Here is a 17,360-nt window from a genome sequence, read left to right as displayed (position 1 = left end):
ATGAGGCAGGTATACTTTATTAACCCCATTTTCCACCTGAGGAAACTGAAGCACAGAGAGGTTAATTAAGGTCCCCAAGTTCACACAGCTTGTAAGTGCAGCAAGACGGCATAGGGCAAAGGAAAGAGTTATGGAATCTGATACGGTTTACAGGTTTGAGTCCTACTGATGACTTCAGGTGGGGCATCTTTCCCCTCTGGGACTCAGGGTACCTCCTTGTAAGACGTGACCTCCCATTCTACCACCTGCAACCCTGCTACCTACACATACTACATTAAATACCCTTCCCGGCCACCACACGGGAATGGGGCTGTTTACCTACTCCCATGACCAGTCGTGATGTTCTGCATCCTGGGCTCTCCAAAGAGAAGGTTTTTTAAGCACACAAGCGCATCCTGGGCAGCATCTGTCTCCTCCACTGGACATGGAGCAGAGCGGGCACTCGGTAATTGGACTGAATCAACACCTCAAAACTTGGCAGTGTCTTCTGCTCCTGGTCTGGGGGCCAGCTGACCAAGGCCTCGGGCACCCAGAACCAGCTTCCCGTGGACCTGCAATGGCTGACACATCCCTTCCTCACCTTCTCCTTAAGGGTCCTTTTAGGGACTCCTCACTCAATTCAAAGGTGAAGTGAGGCCCGAGGCCGGCCAGGGCAACGTATGTACCAAAGAGGACAAAGAGGGCTTCCCTGGTGGCACAGTGGTTGAGAGTCCACCTGCCGAAGCAAGGCACACGGGTTCGTTCCCTGGTCCGGGAGGATCCCACATGCCGCGGAGCAACTTAGCCCGTGAGCCATGGCCGCTGAGCCTGCGCGTCCGAAGCCTGTGCTCCGTAACGGGAGAAGCCACAACAGTGAGAGGCCCGCGTACCACAAAAAAAAAAAAGAGGACAAAGACAAGACCCCAACTGCGGGGCTTTCGAGGCTGGTCATCCCTGCAAATATTGACACAGCACTGTCCCGCACAGGTAACCTTCCCTGGACAGTTTTCCACGCCTTTCTCACTGTTACCCCCACAGTGGGCTGAGCAAGTATGACCCTTGTGCCAACCTTACAGTCAAGAGAACAGACCTTGAAAAGTGGCGGCCCCCCGCAGCTGACAAGGGGTGTGAAGCCGAAATCTGCATCTAGGTTTCTGCACGTGCCAAGCTGCATGCTCTTCCCATTCAGCAACGCGGCAGCCACACACGGGAGTGGGACAGGACCACTCTGTCCGACACAGATAAGGGGCACAGACGTCTCAGGGGAGCATTTATCAGTGCCAGCCTATGCCAGGACCGCCTGCTCTGGCCCTGGCAGGGGTCTGGGGGGTGGGGAGACAAGACACTGGTATTTGGGGGAGGACTCAATGACACATCAGAGGAGCCCAGGCACCGGAGGGCATCATCGGGAAATTAATGTATCCAGTTCCCTAGGGTCAACTTGCTCTTCCAGAAAAACATGCTGTTATCTCCATCATATTAAAAGGTTCTGGGGGAAACTTTGGGGATATAAAAAGAAAGAAGGGCTTCCCTGGTGGCACAGTGGTTGAGAGTCCGCCTGCCGATGCAGGGGACACGGGTTCGTGCCCCAGTCCGGGAGGATCCCACATGCCGCGGAGCGGCTGGGCCCATGAGCCATGGCCGCTGAGCCTACGCGTCCGGAGCCTGTGCTCCACAACGGGAGAGGCCACGACAGTGAGAGGCCCGTGTACCGCAAAAAAAAAAAAAAAAAAAAAAATGAAAGGAAACAAACTCACCAAGCACTGGCCACAGAGAGACAACCATTTTACATATATAATCCTACTTAACCCTCACAACAAACCCATAAAGGATTCACCATTTCCCCATTTTACAGATGGCGAAACCAAGGCTCCAAAAGTCCACCCTGCCAGGAAATGACAGAGCAGGAATTGGAACTCAGGTGTGCATCCCAGCCACCAGTCAGAACCCAAACCCTTCAAAATCCAGAGGATTCAGGGTCCAAGGGGGAGAAAAAAGCATAACATGAGAGAGAAACATTCCTAAAACTCATCTTGCCCAGTCTACAAAAAACCCCATTACCCTGGCGAATCAAAAACAAACAATCATTATTGTCTATCTGCTGTAAGCTCCCAGCAACATGTATTAAAGAAGTTTATGTGAATCGTCTAATGCACTTGTGCCGTGGTCAGAATTATTACCAAGCTAAAAAAGATTAATTTTTCTCAATACTCTAAACCCCAGACACTATTATAAAGGCTACAGCTAGTGTAACATTTCTGTTATCTTGGCTGACAGGCCCTCAAGCACACACACCTCCCCTCCACCGCTCCCTCTTAAGCTCACACACACACACACTCACCCACAGAGGCGGGAAGGTCAAGAGAAGGGGCGAGGAGGCTCTGGCCCGAGGTCCCCACTACAGAAGCAGCTTGCCTTGGAAAATCGAGCTGGGTGTCTCCCGGCTCCCTCAGAGCGGTGAATGGCACACAGCTAACTCTTGGTCCAAGTCTGCAAAGGCTTAGCTAACAAAGATGGCATTATGCACAGACTGGAGCGCACGGCTGGTCTTGGAGTTCAAATGAAGTGACCACTGCCAAAAACTTTGTTTGGGTCCCCCCTGCTCCCCCCGCCCCACCTCCCGCCTTGAAATAAAGGGCAAGGATTTGCAATTTGGGGTCTTGCAGCCACTTGAAACCCATTAAGATGGCCACACTGCCCGGGTTCTGGCAAAAAGCAATTCCAGTTACTCATTTAGTGTTTAATTAGCTACCGATAGAGGAGGCTGGCAGCCTCGGGGGTTAAGAGGAGCTGCAGCAAACAGGGTGGGAGCCCGAAGAAAGGCCACAACACACAGTCTGAGCTCCAATGGGGGGCTGGGGGGAAACAACCGTGTGTATGTTTTGTTTTTATAATCCGCCACACAAGGGTGCCAAGGGTCAGAGCCAAAGGCAACGCCGTGAACTTGCCAGGACCTCTGGGCAGATAGCTAGAGCGGCTTATCGCGGGGGAGAGCACACCCCCAGCTCCTCAGAGCCCAGCTGCAGCCTTCTCCCGCTCCTGCCCACGCTGCCACCCTCTCACACCCCTGCCCCCAAAGGGTTCTGGCAGGCGGGGACGCTCCCCGCCTGGCAGGAACCTTAGCTCGGCACATCCAAGGAGAGTCCTCTCAAATATCACTTTGCTATTTCAAACCCACCAAGGACGCTGGACCCCTGCCACAGAGCCACAAATACCTCAGCTCCCGTCCACGCCCAGGACTCTGGGGCGCTTTCCGACTTTAACCAACCCGCCTGAAGACACAGGCTCACAGCTGGGAGTGGAGGAGGGTCAGCTGAGTCCTGCTGGGGGAGCACAGGGGTAAGAGAGCCAGCCCCACTGAGGCTGACCTGAAAGGGACCGCAGGTCTTCAGAGCAGGGAAACTGAGGCCCACGACTCGCCAAGGTCATGGGACTCCACATCCACTTGGCACCCCACATTCTTCACTGGGGATCACAGAGGGGACAGCAGCCATGAACCTCCTGAAATCATGTACAAAGTCTCCCCAGTGGGGATACATGCGTTTTCTGGAAGGTAAGGCCATAGCTTTATATCACATTTTCCCTGCCAAAAGAGCCATCGCACCATAACAAACTCCCTTCTCAGAGGCCAGGTCCCACCTCTGCCAGTGACTCTGCAATTCACCTCTCAGGGGCTTCAGTTTAATTCTCTGCTAAATTTATTTCTTCAGTGACTATACATGGGCACACTTTGGGTCAAATGATAATATCTTCCCTCTGTTTTGCAGGAATTCTGTATCAAATGACGGTTGTCAAAAGCTCAGAGGTGGAATTTGGAAGAGTGGGGTCTAGTCCCAGCTCTGCCACCTCCTGGCTACATGCCCTCAGACAAGCCATCTAAACTCTAGGCCTCAGTTTCTTCATCTGTAAAATGGGAGTGAGATTAAATAATAAAACCTGACCAACAGACAGCTGTGAAGCCAAACCACAACCATGTACTGAAAAAGCGTTTTGAAAAGTACAGCAATGTGAGGGTCACTGCTCTCCAGCACCTTCAACTCAGAGGCACTGAGCTAGTAGGAGGGACTGTCCACTCCACAAAAGGCCAGGACCAGACAGACATCGGCATCTAAGAGAACCCAAGGGGACCCAAGGGCTTTACCAGAGAACCTCTGCCCTGGCCGGAGGGGAACAGCAAGGAAACCACAGGCAGGGTCCCTGCGAGCCTCTTCCCATGGCCTCTGGGCAACAGCAAGGAAACCACAGGCAGGGTCCCTGCGAGCTCCTCCCATGGCCTCTGGGCTCTTCTGACTTCAGGTAAACCAATTTCTCAGAAAAGTACATTCTGGGTACCAAACCCCGCATCGCTCTTCATTACGTGTGGTCAACATCAGGGTGCTCCGGCTTACACACAATGAGCCAAGCAAACTGAAGTTTCCAGGTGTGTGGAGGAAAACAGACTGTGACTCAAATAAAAACTCACCAATTCAGAGAAAATTTAAACCCCCTCTCCCACCGCTGAGTCACCTGGTTCATTCCCGGCCCTGTAGCCTGGCTTGAACTGACCCACCACCAGGAAGGAGAGACCACTGGCCAGGGACACAAATTCATTTCTCTAGGAGAGCTGAGACCAGGATCTTCCCGAATGAGGACCTTCCCAGCCCCACAGGAGTCCCTCCTCACCCATGCCCCACACACACTTACTACTCACTACCCACTGAGGCCCAGGCGGGTATATCTGAGCTGCACAGACAAACCATGAGAATCTTTGAATCTCCTTGATTGAAAACAGGCCAGTTACCGCATGCTCTTATTTACACTCCACTTTATCTTCTAAAAAGGATTTAAGGTAACTAGTCAACCCACATTAAAATCACCTGGCTCAAGATGACCCAGCAAAAACGAGTCACTAAAAGAACATCTTCCAATATTCTACTGGCTATCCAAATTACCAAAATGCCCAAAAATGAGTATTTTTTCTTGCCCATAGTTCCTTAATACCTTCATTCATTTAGCATGCGTACCTACTACGTGCAAGGTATTGTGGGAGCTACAGAAATGAATTGCTCTTAGATGAATGGTCTCCGGCATGGAAAAAATGAATAAGCTGTGGTTAGAAAGACAAACCTGACTGAGAAGTTAGCAGGAATAGGTGCAAACGGGTGACATTTGCCACGGACCTGTGCGGCCAAGTCTCGGCAGTGTTAGGAACACAGATTCTGGAGTCAGTTATGACCTGAGTTTGGATCCTAATTCTTACAACTATGATAACCTCTCTGTGTCTCAGTTTCTTCATCTGCAAAATAGAGTTAGCAACATGTCTTCTCTCCCAGGGCCACTGGCAGCTTGAAATGAGAGCCTGAACCTAGAGTGCCCAGCACATGGAAAGCCACCAACAAAGGTTTGTACAGGTGGTTTATATAGCCACTGAGATGAAGGAGTGATCAGAGTGTACAGCAAACTATCACCAAAGTCCTCCACAAAGAAGCTGAAAAGTGGACAGGATGTGACGGATAAGAGAGGCATTCACCCCAGACAAAAGGAAGGGAATCCAAAGAGGCTTCAGCAATAACTCTAGCAAGAAAGATGAGGGTGAACAAGATAGTAGCCATGAGAATGGAGAGAACACACGAAAATTTGAGGAGGACAAAGAGAAAAAGAGGGTTCCTTTTATTCATTTTCTTAAATATTTTTTCATTTTCCCATTGCTTCTCCTTTACCCCTGCAACTCAATACCCACCCCCCCTTAACTCCTTCACAATAGAGACGTTCCCTACCCATCCCCATTCATCACTCCATCCCTCCTTTCACATGACCTGACTCTCAGGCCACAGGACACCAAGTGGATCCCAATCCAGGAGAAAGGGTTTTGATCCCAAGATCTGTGAATCCTAGGCCTCAGGCACTGTGATTTCAGCTCTTGGTAGCTTCTTCTAAATGTCTACATCAACCTCAGCAATCTCTACACAATTCTGCTGCCCTTCCTCAGCAAATTACTGAAAGAAAACCCATGTAAACTTTCACTACCACCGTACTGTTCCAAGATGGCAGACCAAACCACAAATTGCCAAAGAGAGTCTCACATTATGTACTAGAGAGCCAAACTTAGTTAAAAATTATTAACTTCTCTGAAAGATAGCACAGACATCCTATATCAAGAGAGTAACTGGAAATAGGTACGTCCCCCGCCCCACTCTAAAATGAAACCATTTTGCATAGCTGTCAGATACAGGCCACACAGGAATTGGCCATCCACAGGTTAAAACACACACACAGACACACACACACACACACGATTTTTTACTAGGTAGAAAAGTCAAATTCCCCAACTATTTTTATATGGCTAACGTAACTCTTAGCCTCTACCCCAGGAAACCCTGTGATCATCACCACCGATTTTCCCAGAAGAACCACATCACAAGTGAACCAGCCCTCTCACCTTGTACTACTAAAAGTTCACCAGGCTATAAGTACCATTCAGCAGCTTCTCTTTTTCAACCCTGGAGAGGGCACAAGAACTGGTCAATTTCCTCAGCATTCCACTCCAAGGGTATTAACCTTACAGTCATAGCAAAATTTCATCGCACTGAATGTTCTCAAAACCAGGGAGCCCCCAGGGGAGTCTCTTAAGTCCTCATATTACAAGGAGAAATTTTCACCAGAAAGATACTTGTGGCATGGGATCTGACCACTTGTGAAACTCAACCAAATGGGTTCTGGTCTCCCAGGCCAGTTTCAAACTGCATGCAGGGGATGCAGATGGCCCGGCCAAGTGGGTGGGCTCTGATGACATTCAAAAAACCAACTTCCATGCCCTAGAGCTTTGGGACCATTTCTTCCCACCTCATGCAGAAGTGCAAAATCCAATAAATGACCTCTTAAGTGCACATGTATGTGCACACATACAGGCACACACACACACTTAACCTTCTACAAGACCAACAGGAAGCAAAGGAGGCTGGGAAGATCTTCGGACACTTCCCCTTCCATCCCCCCGCAGAAGATCCTAACCTGTTTCATCTGATCATAAGTCCGACTCCACCCCAACTGTAGTCCAATTTTTTTTTTTTTAAGGGGACCTTGGTGGGATATGGACATGTGAGACACCTCTCTTACAATCTTAAGAAACTCATCCAGGGAGAATGAGTGATAGAGTAGAAAGCACTACAATGTGATGAAACTATCTTCACAAGAACATTTTCAACACAGGTTGATGGACCAGCCAAGGACCTCAAAGTACACACTGTCTTAATGGACAACACAAGCCCCCCCCATAAACAGACACACGCACCTCCCTCCAAAAACATAATTTGGAAGATCCCTCCCTGGAAAGTAACCTAAGAATCTATTTCACCAAATTCTCACTCAAACACACCTTCTACTCCAAAACACAAGTTTCATATTTACTTTTCATTTTTCTTGGTTGTGGTCAACTTCTTCATAAACCAGCACCAAAGAGGCTCAGCCCCACCATCCTCCCAGGTGACTGCCCAATCAGAACATAAACCCCACATGGTTGAGCCCCGCATAACACCATTTAACTCTCCAGATAGGTATCTACACTCTTCTCCATGATTATAACATTATGAAATACCATTCACCAAGTCAGACCGCTGCCGGAGGAGAGTACGGGGCGAGGGCAGCAGGGAGGTGGGCAGGACAAAAAGAAAGGCAAGGAGAAAACAAAGACCACTGCCAGTTGGCTGTGTATTTGCTTTTGGTACTAAAGAAGTTCAAGTTATCCAACCCTGCAATTATCGCCAGGATTAAAAATTTGTTACTCACGTAATCATGAAAGGCTTTTGCTTCACTTGAATGTTCACAAGTGTCTCGCCTTTCAGGAGCTGCACAGTAAAGGTCCCAAAATACGCTGCAAGTTGAAAAATAAAATAAGATCAGGTTACTAATTATTACTTGTGTGCCCAACAGCAAGTGTACAATGCATGGTGCTAACAGCACCACGTCTCCCCAAGGCTCAATCCCACCTTCCCAGCCTTCACTGGGCATACTCAGCCTAACAACAAAATGGACCCAACCTCTTCTGACAGCCTGTCATTTGTAGTAAGAGTAATAGCTCTCATCCACCAGACACCTACTATGTGCTGGATGCCTCACGCCCATGACACTGCTTGTAACTACCACAGCACTGTAAGGTAGGTGATTTTATCCCCACGTTATACATGGGGCAACTGAAGCTCCAGCAGGTTAGGGTAACCCACCCACTGATGCCCAGATGGGAGACAGGAATCTGGATGAGAAGCCATGCCTGTCTCTTCGGTGCTCCGGTAACCACCCCCCACCTCCACCCAAAATGGCTGCACTTCATAAAAAGGTTAAATTGTCAAAGTCAGGACTATGACTCATATGCACAGCAAACTGGGTGACTCTGGCAATAAAGGGAATCTACAGGTTCTTCATCCCAGAGCCCACATCCCCATCTCCTGCCAGCCCACCCGACTCTCAACCAGGCCCTCCCCCAAGGTATTCTCATACAGAAACCATTCCCCCCCTGCCCACCAAAAAACATATATCAATTAACCAAAGGTTATGTTATGGATAACCAAGTATCTCGTTCTTTCACGTTGAAAAGAGAGCCCTCCTCAGACAACCACCTGTCCAGCAAAAGGAGGGGGGCGGATTTCCCTGCCTAACCCCCCTCCATGATTCTTGTATGGTCACCCCAACACTTTGCATTATGTGAAAACAGACATACAAATCCTCTGTCAACCAGTAAAACCCTATACAAACACAGGGTAGCTACTGCTACCAAAAAGGGGCCTTAAAAACCCTCTCCAGGTCGGGAGCCCAAGGCCCAGGGATAGGAACCCGCTTGAAAGGTAAAACGTGCACCAGAGCGGAAGTCTGACTACCAGACCAGTGCTCCTGTCACCATCAGAAACAGCCAGCCCTGCCAGTCACCTGACAAGCACCTCACTCCAGGTGCGTGAAGAACGCAGCCTGGCCCTCTTCAGATCAGCTCCACCACTTCCTGCCACCCCAAAAGCCACGGTCGGTGTCAAATCACAGAGCCACCACTGCCTGCGCCCAGCACGACGCACTCTTAGTTCCCGGAGCTGAGATAAGGCTGGAGAAGTTGCGGGGGATTAAGGATAGAACAGGATAATCGGGGACTTCTGCTGACTGCAGAGGGAGGCTCGAGAACATTTCTTTCTGTGCTCTGAGGCTGCACACATCTGACTAACTTCCTCCACACACTGAAGATTTCTAACACTACAAACTCTCCAGTCCCTTCTGAGTAACTTTTACTCAAAAGTCTAAATTTCTGCAAAATCCACGGTGGACAGACCCGCCAGCTCCAGCCCCACACTCCTCTCCAAAAGCCACCCCAGAAAACCTACCACCCACTCCTACAGACAGAATCCTTACACCACACCGAATGCCTCCAACTCCGCAGTTCCGAGGTTGGCAAAAGCAATTAAAACCTCATTTTCTCCGTGCAAGTTAGAACAGATACTTCATCCCCATGCATTTCAAAGGCACTTGAAATAGTTACCCCAGTGAGCTGGCGGTCAGGTAAACGCGCTAAGATCCCAAGACAGGGCACTCCGTTTTCCTGAACTTCACCAAAATATCAAAAGCCACTCCGCTCTCTTTTCCTTTTGAAAAGAATGTCAAAGACTCCACCAATCGGTCCCACAAAACACCCAAGACTTACACTCACAGCAACTCCTTCCCGTTGACCCTAAGCCTCCCTCCTGCGGGCTGCAAACCGGGAGCACACCGGCGGTGGTCCCACCCGGACAGGGCCCAGGGGCCTGGGAGAGGGTCACAGACAAGAGAGAGCCCCCATCTACCAACTACAGGCCCTCTGCCAGATTCTCAGTAAAACGAAACTTGGTGGTTTTAGGGATACTTAGAGCAGTGGGGGGAGGGGGGAGGTCCAGTAGGTCTGAATCAGTATCTTTAAAGGAAGTGGCAGTCCCTTCTTGCTCTTTCTCAGGGTGCCTGGAAAAGGTCCCCATGGATTTCTCTCTCAAGGTTTTGAGCTCACAGAAGAAAAAGGAAGGGGTAGGCCAGTTGTAAAACAGACCTGGTGCCCCTCCACCCACCCCACCCCCACTCCCTCTAATTAAAGCAACATGCAGAATTGACAAAAACCCATGCAGGTTTTTTTTTCAAGCCCATGCCCAGCGCCTCAGAGTGAGTTGTAAAAGTACAGTTTCCATGCAAACACCAGGCACGATTAGTAGGGTTCTCAACAGTGGGCAAAGAGGAGGCAGAAACTTAGGCACCGACCTCGTCTGCCCTTCTCCTCATTTGCCAGTCCTGAGGGCCCCACGGCACCCTGCTCTATGCAACGCTGGGGACTAAGGCATGGAGGGACCCGCTCAGATCTCCCATCTTTGTTCACTTGAAGCCGGGGGCTCAGTACAAAACAAACACACACACAAAACTATCACACAAACTTACCACCACCACGAGTGCAAAAACCCAGGCGGTTCTCCCAACGTGATGTTTTTTTCCCATCGAATCTAGAAAGGAGAGAGCAGAGACAGCTTAGAGGAGCAGAGAGAAGGGGTGGGCTAGGGGCTTCCCAGAGCCAAAAGGCTGTGAAGACCAACTAACAATAAATGCCAAAAGGTGATAAAAATTCAAAATGGTGGCCACAGTGGCTGCTCCAGAAAACAAAGGCTTTAAGAAGAGTGAGGAGGAGGGGTGTCAAGAAACTGGATGATGCGGGGAGTTCCACTCACCTCCGACAAGAAGGTCTGTGCAGATTTCTGTGCTCCTACGTGCAGTAAATATTCGTAGACGTATAAAGCTAACCTGGAAAGTGGGTAGCAGGCACAGAGAGAGAGAGAGAAAAAGCGTCAGACCACACCGGGCGCTCGCTCCTGGACCTTGCCAGTTGGCCTCCAAGCCTGTCCTCCAACCCTGTCCGTGCTGTCCCATTGTGGCCCCAACCAGAGGTGAGCAGCTAGCTCGGTCCTGCCTGGGGCCACGGGTACGAGCAGTTAGGGGGTGGGTATGAGGAAACGCGTTTACTTCAAGCCGCGAGGGCTGGAGAGCAGCCCCCGAACTTGAACTTCCAAGTAGCGTCGGGACCAAACCCACCTAGGTCTCTCAAACTCGCAAGCAACCCAACCCCCCGAGCCTCGCTCCTTTTCCCGATCCACTCCTTGCCACCGACCCACCCTCTCCCCACGTTTGAGAGTCCGGGGAGACTCAGTCCTGGACTCTGGAGTGCTCCGCGAGCTCTGGAGAGGGCAGTAAAGCGCCGCCCTCACCACCTCCCCCCAAAACAACTGTCCCCCAAGCCTAGGGCCAAGCCGGCGCCGCCGTCCCTGCCCAGCTCGGCGCCCCGGAGGGCGCGGGGCCGGCGGCGAGGCCAAGGGCAGGGAAGGGAGAGCGCTCTCGGCCGAACAAAGCCCCCGGCACGCACTCCTCACGCCGCGGGCGGACAAAAGGAGCCTTCGGGGCTGCAGAAGCCACGCGCCCCCTGCCCGCGCCCGGTGGGCAAAGTGCCGTCAGCGCGGCGAGCGCCCCGGCTGGAGCGAGCGCCCAGGCTCGCTCGCGGGACCTCGTCCATCCCTCACCGCGGGCCCCCGCGCCCGGCACGCCCCAAGGCCACCAAGTGCTCCCTCCCCCGGCGGCGCCCCCAGACCCCAACCTCCGCCGGCTCCCAACAATGGGCTCTCCCACGCCGCCCGCCGCGGCCTCGGGAAGGGGCCAAGCAGGCGGCGCCGGGGCCCGGGGCTCAGCAGCCCCCGCCCGCCCACCTGCCTCCCACCACCCGCCCGCAGCCCGGCAGCGGCGCGGCCGCCACTTGGAAAATAGGGCTTACTTTTCCCGAGCCTGCCCGTCCGAGGGCACCGCCGAGCCTTTGCCTTTGGCAAACATGGTTTGCAGAGAAGAGGGCGCCGAGCCTCGCCGCCGCCGCCGCTACCGCTCCGGCTGCTCCCGAGCTGCCCCCTCGCTCCCGGCCCCCTCCCCGGCGTTCGCTCGCTCGCTCGCTCGCGCTCTCCTCGCCGCGCTCCCCTCCCTCCCCCCCAGGCGCTGGCTCCGCGCTCTTTCCAGCTGTCAAAGCGTCAGCCCCGGCCGCGGCCCCATCGCCCTGGAACTCCTCCCGCGCCGGCTCGGCCTGGGGTGCCGGTGCCGCCGCCGCCGCCGCTCTCCCGCCGGCCCGGCTGCCCACTGGCTCGCTCGCGCGCCCGCCCGGCTCCGCCTGCGCCTCCCTCAGCGCCTCCGGCACCGCCGCCGCCGCTGCCGCTGGTCTACTTGGAGCTCAACCGAACGTGGCTACCCGGGCGAGGGAGCAAGGCGGGCGTCAACGTCCCGTGATTGATATGCGCCTCGGCCAATAGGCGCGCGGGGGAGGGGCCGGGGCGGCCCGGGAGGGACGCCCTGTCAGCGCCCGACCGCGGCAGTCCCCGCTGCGGCCGCCACCGAGGAGCCGCTATTCCTGCTTCTGCGGGCCAACGGGGTGGGGGGGGCCGGGGGCGCGAGCCTTCGTTTTCTCTAGATGTGGGGAGGGGACACGAATCGGGACAGGGAAGATCTAGTCCCCCGGCCCCCGCGAGAAGAGGGTCCGACGGGCGCTCTCCGCGGCTTGGACCGCTGGGGAGTGGGGGGGTGGCGCTGCGGCGTAGTCTGAGGGGAGGGGGCGCGGACCCCCGAGCGGAGCACCGTCGGCTCCCCCCCGCCACGTCCCTTTCCCTTATCTGCCCCTCACCTCCCCCAGCCTCAGCCCTGCGCCGGCCCAGCCCTTATCTCCCCCTCCCCCTCGCCTGCCCTCCCCTTGGGCTCCGACCTCGGCCCCCTCCCCAGACTCCCACCCGTCCACCCCTTGGCCGCCCCGCCCCCGGTCCTCCCTCTCGCCCAGTCTGGCTTCGGAGCGCCGGGCCCGGGGCTCCACGCTGAGAACTGGGCGGCTCGATCCGGCGCCGAGCCGCGAGGCTGCTCCTTTACTAGATCATTAAAATACTTTGGAAAACCCCAAAGTGGAGTCGCGCGAAAATGGCCCTTGGACTGCTTTGGGGAGCCTGGGGGAAGGGACTGAGGACTTTGGCTAAGAGCACGGAGAGTGATTGCTCCCAAATTTCCAAGGTCTGCCCGCCCTAGCAAGTTAGCCCCTCGGCTTCTCCACGAGAGATGGTGCCATTCCGGGGTAGGGGGGCGTCACCTGGGCGGCCCGCTACGCGGAATGCGCGCCACAGAAATCTGCGAACTTCAAATAAACGGAGCTAAATTGGGGAGCGGGGGACGAGAGTCAGGCGTGGGGGGAGGGGAAGCTTCCATTGTCAGTGACCCAGGTGTACAATGGGAAATTGAGGGGGGGGCTGGCAGAGTGACCCAGCTATTTGCTGCTGACTCCTTTCTGCCCACGGCGAGAACCCGAGGACACACTGAGTGTACCTCATTAGAGACTCTTTAAGAAGAGAAACCAACCAAACGGGAAGACTCCCCCATTTTCAGACTGTTTTTAGAGCGCGGTTCTCTTTAAATGTGATAAAACACTGTCGGCACTGTCTCTTTAAAAGAGTCAAGCAGAAAAAGCTGTGTAAGCGCTGATTGGCTGCCTGTTTGGATACATCTTTAGGGGAGCCTTGAAACTGTTAGCCTAGGTTGATTTTTTTTTTTTTTAACAGCGCTGTTCCAATAAACAAGTAACGCCCCTCCCCCTAACATGCCTCGCACCAAACAATTAAAGGATAGGTCAGTGTCCTGGGGAAACACGTTTCAAGTAGGAAAACTCAGAACTAGATTCAACAAAATCAAGTATAATTCACTACCATTAAAGTTTGCTTATTTTGATTTGTCGAAGAGAGAAAAAGGGGCTTTAAAAAGAAATGCCCCGCAGCAAACGGATCTGCATTGGTTCAGGAAGGAGACTCTGGGTGCATTTTTGGAATAATGTTCTGCTCAGTGTAGCAGCCTCCCTAAATTAGAATATAGCCAGGCCCTACCACCGCTTCTGGACGCGCTGTGTTCTCTGTTGGGACCTAGCGCTGGAAGGGGAAGGGGGCAGAAAAAGGAAAACTGAACCCTAGTCTCTGGTTGTCTGTGCTAGCTCCCAGTTTAAAGGTTGTTTTGTGAATGAGAGAAGCATGGAGGTTGGGAGGGAGTTGAAATACAACGATAGGGGAGAGAAGGAAATAATTACAGTTATTTTTTCCCCCAGGCGTTTTAATTTAATAGGGCTAACTTAAGGTACCTTAGAGCCCACACTAATTAAATTGGCCTGCTCATACCCTTCCCCTGGACTTCTATTTTTGATGGGCTAGGAATGGCCAGGAATGGCTTGTCAACAGCCTGACTCACAAGAAGCCTGACTCATCTTGGGTCTGCAAGGCCCACAAATTATGAGTGTCATGAGTGTGGGTTAGGTCCCAGCTCAAGGAAAACACTGCCCTTCTCTGGCCCTACTGCATCACAGCTCTACCAAGTTGGCCATGCTGTGTCAGAGTTAGGGCTGCAACACAGGTATATCTGTTTGTGCATCATTTTCCTCATCTGTCAAATGGGAAGGGGGATCTTTAATATCTCTTGAGAGTCTGATGTTCTATGATGCTAAGATTTCCTTTCTATAGTTTTCTTTCCCCACACCCCACCCTGAAAACAGGACAAGCACCTCCTTTCCGAGCAGGTGTGGCATGCATTTGGGGAACCTGTGCCAGGCTCTCTGTCCTTGTGGTCTTCCCTTTGCTGGGGCTTGACCCAGAATGTTGGTAGGTTCATGGCGGACCTAAAAGAGATAGTGGGAGGACCCAGGCAGAGCGAGAAGGGAGGGTGCCATAACCTCCCAGCCTGCTGGACAGAGGGGAGCTGATGGGTTCCCAGGAAGTAGGACCACTGAGCAGCCCCAACTAGGTGTGCAGTTGCTAGCACAGTGATCCAAAATGCGGTCAGATCAGAAGCAAGCACCCTACCCCAGAAGGGCACTTTCTCTGGAGAAGCCAAGGGACTAACATGATAGGCGGGCAGACCTGGGAAATTTGGGCGCAATCACTCTCTCTTCACTTACCCCAAGTCCCCCACCCATTCCCCCAGGCTATCTTTCCCCACTGGATCCCCCAATCCCCACCTTCCCCACCCCACCCCCACATCTTCTGGCCCGGAGTGCCTCCCACCCCAGCCCCCTTCTTTGCTCATTCTTTAAGGCTTGCATCCCCTCCAATGCCTCCTCCATAAAATCCTCCCGGCTTTTCACTCCTGGAGTAAAACCCATCCCTCTAACCCTCTGCTTGGTCTCATTTTGCTTGAACCTCCAGAATAGCTCTCCATTCATTCTGCCCATTGTTGTGGCCATTTGTTTACTGTCTGTCTCCCCAGCCAGAGGTGGTTGGGGGGCTGGGAGGGCAGGAACTAACTCTGAGTCATCTGTGTGTCTCCAGCACCCAGCACAGGTTCAGTACCTGTGTGCAGTTAGCACTCCATGTACGCACCAGAGGCTACGGGGAACAAGAAAGGAAAAAGTGAGCTCATCCCCAAAGTAGCTCTGGGACGGGTAAGGAAATAAGAAATGCACACCAACAACAATAAGATTAGATAAGGCCACACCCCCAGCTCAGCCCCACAGCCTAAACTATAGCAGCTTGCAACTACTGTACTTTCAGTTCCCAGAATACACCAAGCTATTTTACACATCCACCCTATACTCATTCTTTCTTCCTCTCCCTCTCTCTCTCTATTCCTCCCTCCCTCCCTTCTTCCCTCTTTCCTTCCCTTCCTTTTTTTTCTTTTAGGACATGTTTATTGAGCATCTGCTATGTACCAAGCACTGTTCTAGGCACTGGGTAATAATCTAGGCAGAAATCCTTACGCCATGTTGCTTACACTGGTGTGAAATCCTCTGCCCTAACGGCTCTTCCTGTGACAGAGTTCTAATATTCTAAAATCCAGCCTGGGAAAGCCTTCCCAGGAAGCCATCTCTGGGCTCCTGGTCTGGGCTAGGAATCCCCTGGTGGCCCCTCTGCCTCTCCCTGACCATGACCTATTGCTGTTGGCCTCTGTGCATGGGTGTGGTCCTGTGTGCATTTCCCCCAAGGGAATGTGAGCACCTCTCCTCCGGGTCAGGGAATGATCATCATTCACCTGTGGACCTCCAGTGCACAGCAACAGTGGTGAAAGGAACAGAACAAGTGAGTACCTGAGTGACCAGAATGTGGAGGGACAGGCAGGTGGGGTGGAAGAGGGGAAGGAGAGGTGAATTACAAGTTTAGGCTAAGATGACCACTCCTTCACTCAGGTGCCAGAAACTGGGGGGCAGAAATCCTGGGCTCTGGGATCAGGTTGGTGGGGGCCAGGCCTCCAGAAGGTGGCACTTAAAGGAATGAGGCTTCAGGTCCATGGGCTCAACCCAGGAGGTTGTGCTTGCCAAGGATGCCAGAGGATCCCTTTTCCTCTCCCTGGTTTGCAGCTCTGTTTCTGTGTTCCCCACAGCTGCTGGGAGTCTGGGGGCTGCCCCACTGTCCTCCACACCACGCCCAGGGACATTCGAATGGATGCTGAGCACGCAGCCCATCCCCTTCCTGCCCGCTGGGTCCTGGGATTTTGAGGAGGCACCTCGGGTCAATACCTTGGGTAACTCTGCCCAGGGAGGCTCAGGCCCAGGCTGGTCAGCCCCAGTTTCAGCAGAAGTTTCCTCAAGGGCATTGGGGGCTTCCATGGGAGGAGTGCAAAATCCAGGGCCTGGAGACTTGGCTTCAGCCTGGCTCAGGGCCTCGCTGCTGGACCTTGGGCAGATGATATTCTGTCTCTGAGTCTGTCTGTGAAATGAGGATGTTAAATGAGGGAACTGACGGGGAATCCTTTGCTGGGCTGTCCGTAAGTGTTGGCCGAGCCCACAGTTCTGACACCTCTGGACAATGGAGAGTCACTACTGTGAAGGTTGTGTGGAGGCTCTGAGGAGGTAGTAATTGGGGTAACATTTTGTAACTCGAAAAAGATGATTACTCCTGATGTTATAGCATAGCAGAGCCAGCAAACAGAGAGGTTCTCAGGAAGAAGGAAGAGGATTTAAGTTTAGAATCAAATGTGTTTTTACATCTTCTGATGATGCCTTCTGATGTCCTGAGCCACCTTGTAGCAAAATGGGTTTTAGGCAATTTCTTGGATGGGTTTAGTTCTGTCTAGAAAGTACCTACTATGTGCTGAGCCCTGAGCCAGGGACACTGACTGGGAAGTACAAAAACATACAAAGCAAGTTCGTGCCAGGGATGGCTAGGGCGAGGACGCTGACGCTCTGCCCCTTCCCTGGTTCCTGCTACACCTCCCTCACCTCCTGTCCAGAGTGCCCCAGCCTGGAGTTCATTCTCATGAACTCAAGGAGAAGTCTCCATGGAGGGTCTAGGTCCGGGCAGCTGAAGAGTGTGGTAGGTAACGGTCATCAGGACAAGGGTCATTTTGTCACTGGGAAGGGACAGCCCTCGCCCGCAGTG

The 17,360-nt window shown here is 53.0% G+C and overlaps 1 protein-coding gene across 6 annotated transcripts in view; it reads right to left on the bottom strand.

The window, feature by feature from the left end:
• Window positions 1-12,174, bottom strand: part of SSBP3 (single stranded DNA binding protein 3) — a 164,617-nt gene extending 152,443 nt beyond the window's left edge. The window contains exons 1-4 of one of the 6 annotated variants that reach the window (XM_060305224.2): window positions 11,765-12,174; window positions 10,674-10,746; window positions 10,390-10,451; window positions 7,744-7,828 (exon numbers count right to left, since the gene is read on the bottom strand). In XM_060305224.2, coding sequence (XP_060161207.1) covers window positions 7,744-7,828; window positions 10,390-10,451; window positions 10,674-10,746; window positions 11,765-11,820 — 276 coding nt within the window. In that variant the 5' untranslated portion in view covers window positions 11,821-12,174. The remainder of the gene's footprint in view (window positions 1-7,743; window positions 7,829-10,389; window positions 10,452-10,673; window positions 10,747-11,764) is intronic. The other 5 variants (XM_060305230.2, XM_060305221.2, XM_030870231.3 and 2 more) reach the window with 5 other exon arrangements.
• Window positions 12,175-17,360: the final 5,186 nt, after the last annotated feature.

This window comes from Globicephala melas, chromosome 1, assembly GCF_963455315.2.
Source record: "Globicephala melas chromosome 1, mGloMel1.2, whole genome shotgun sequence".
NCBI classification, from domain to species: Eukaryota; Metazoa; Chordata; class Mammalia; order Artiodactyla; family Delphinidae; genus Globicephala; species Globicephala melas.
This window is presented reverse-complemented; position numbering and strand designations above follow the sequence as displayed.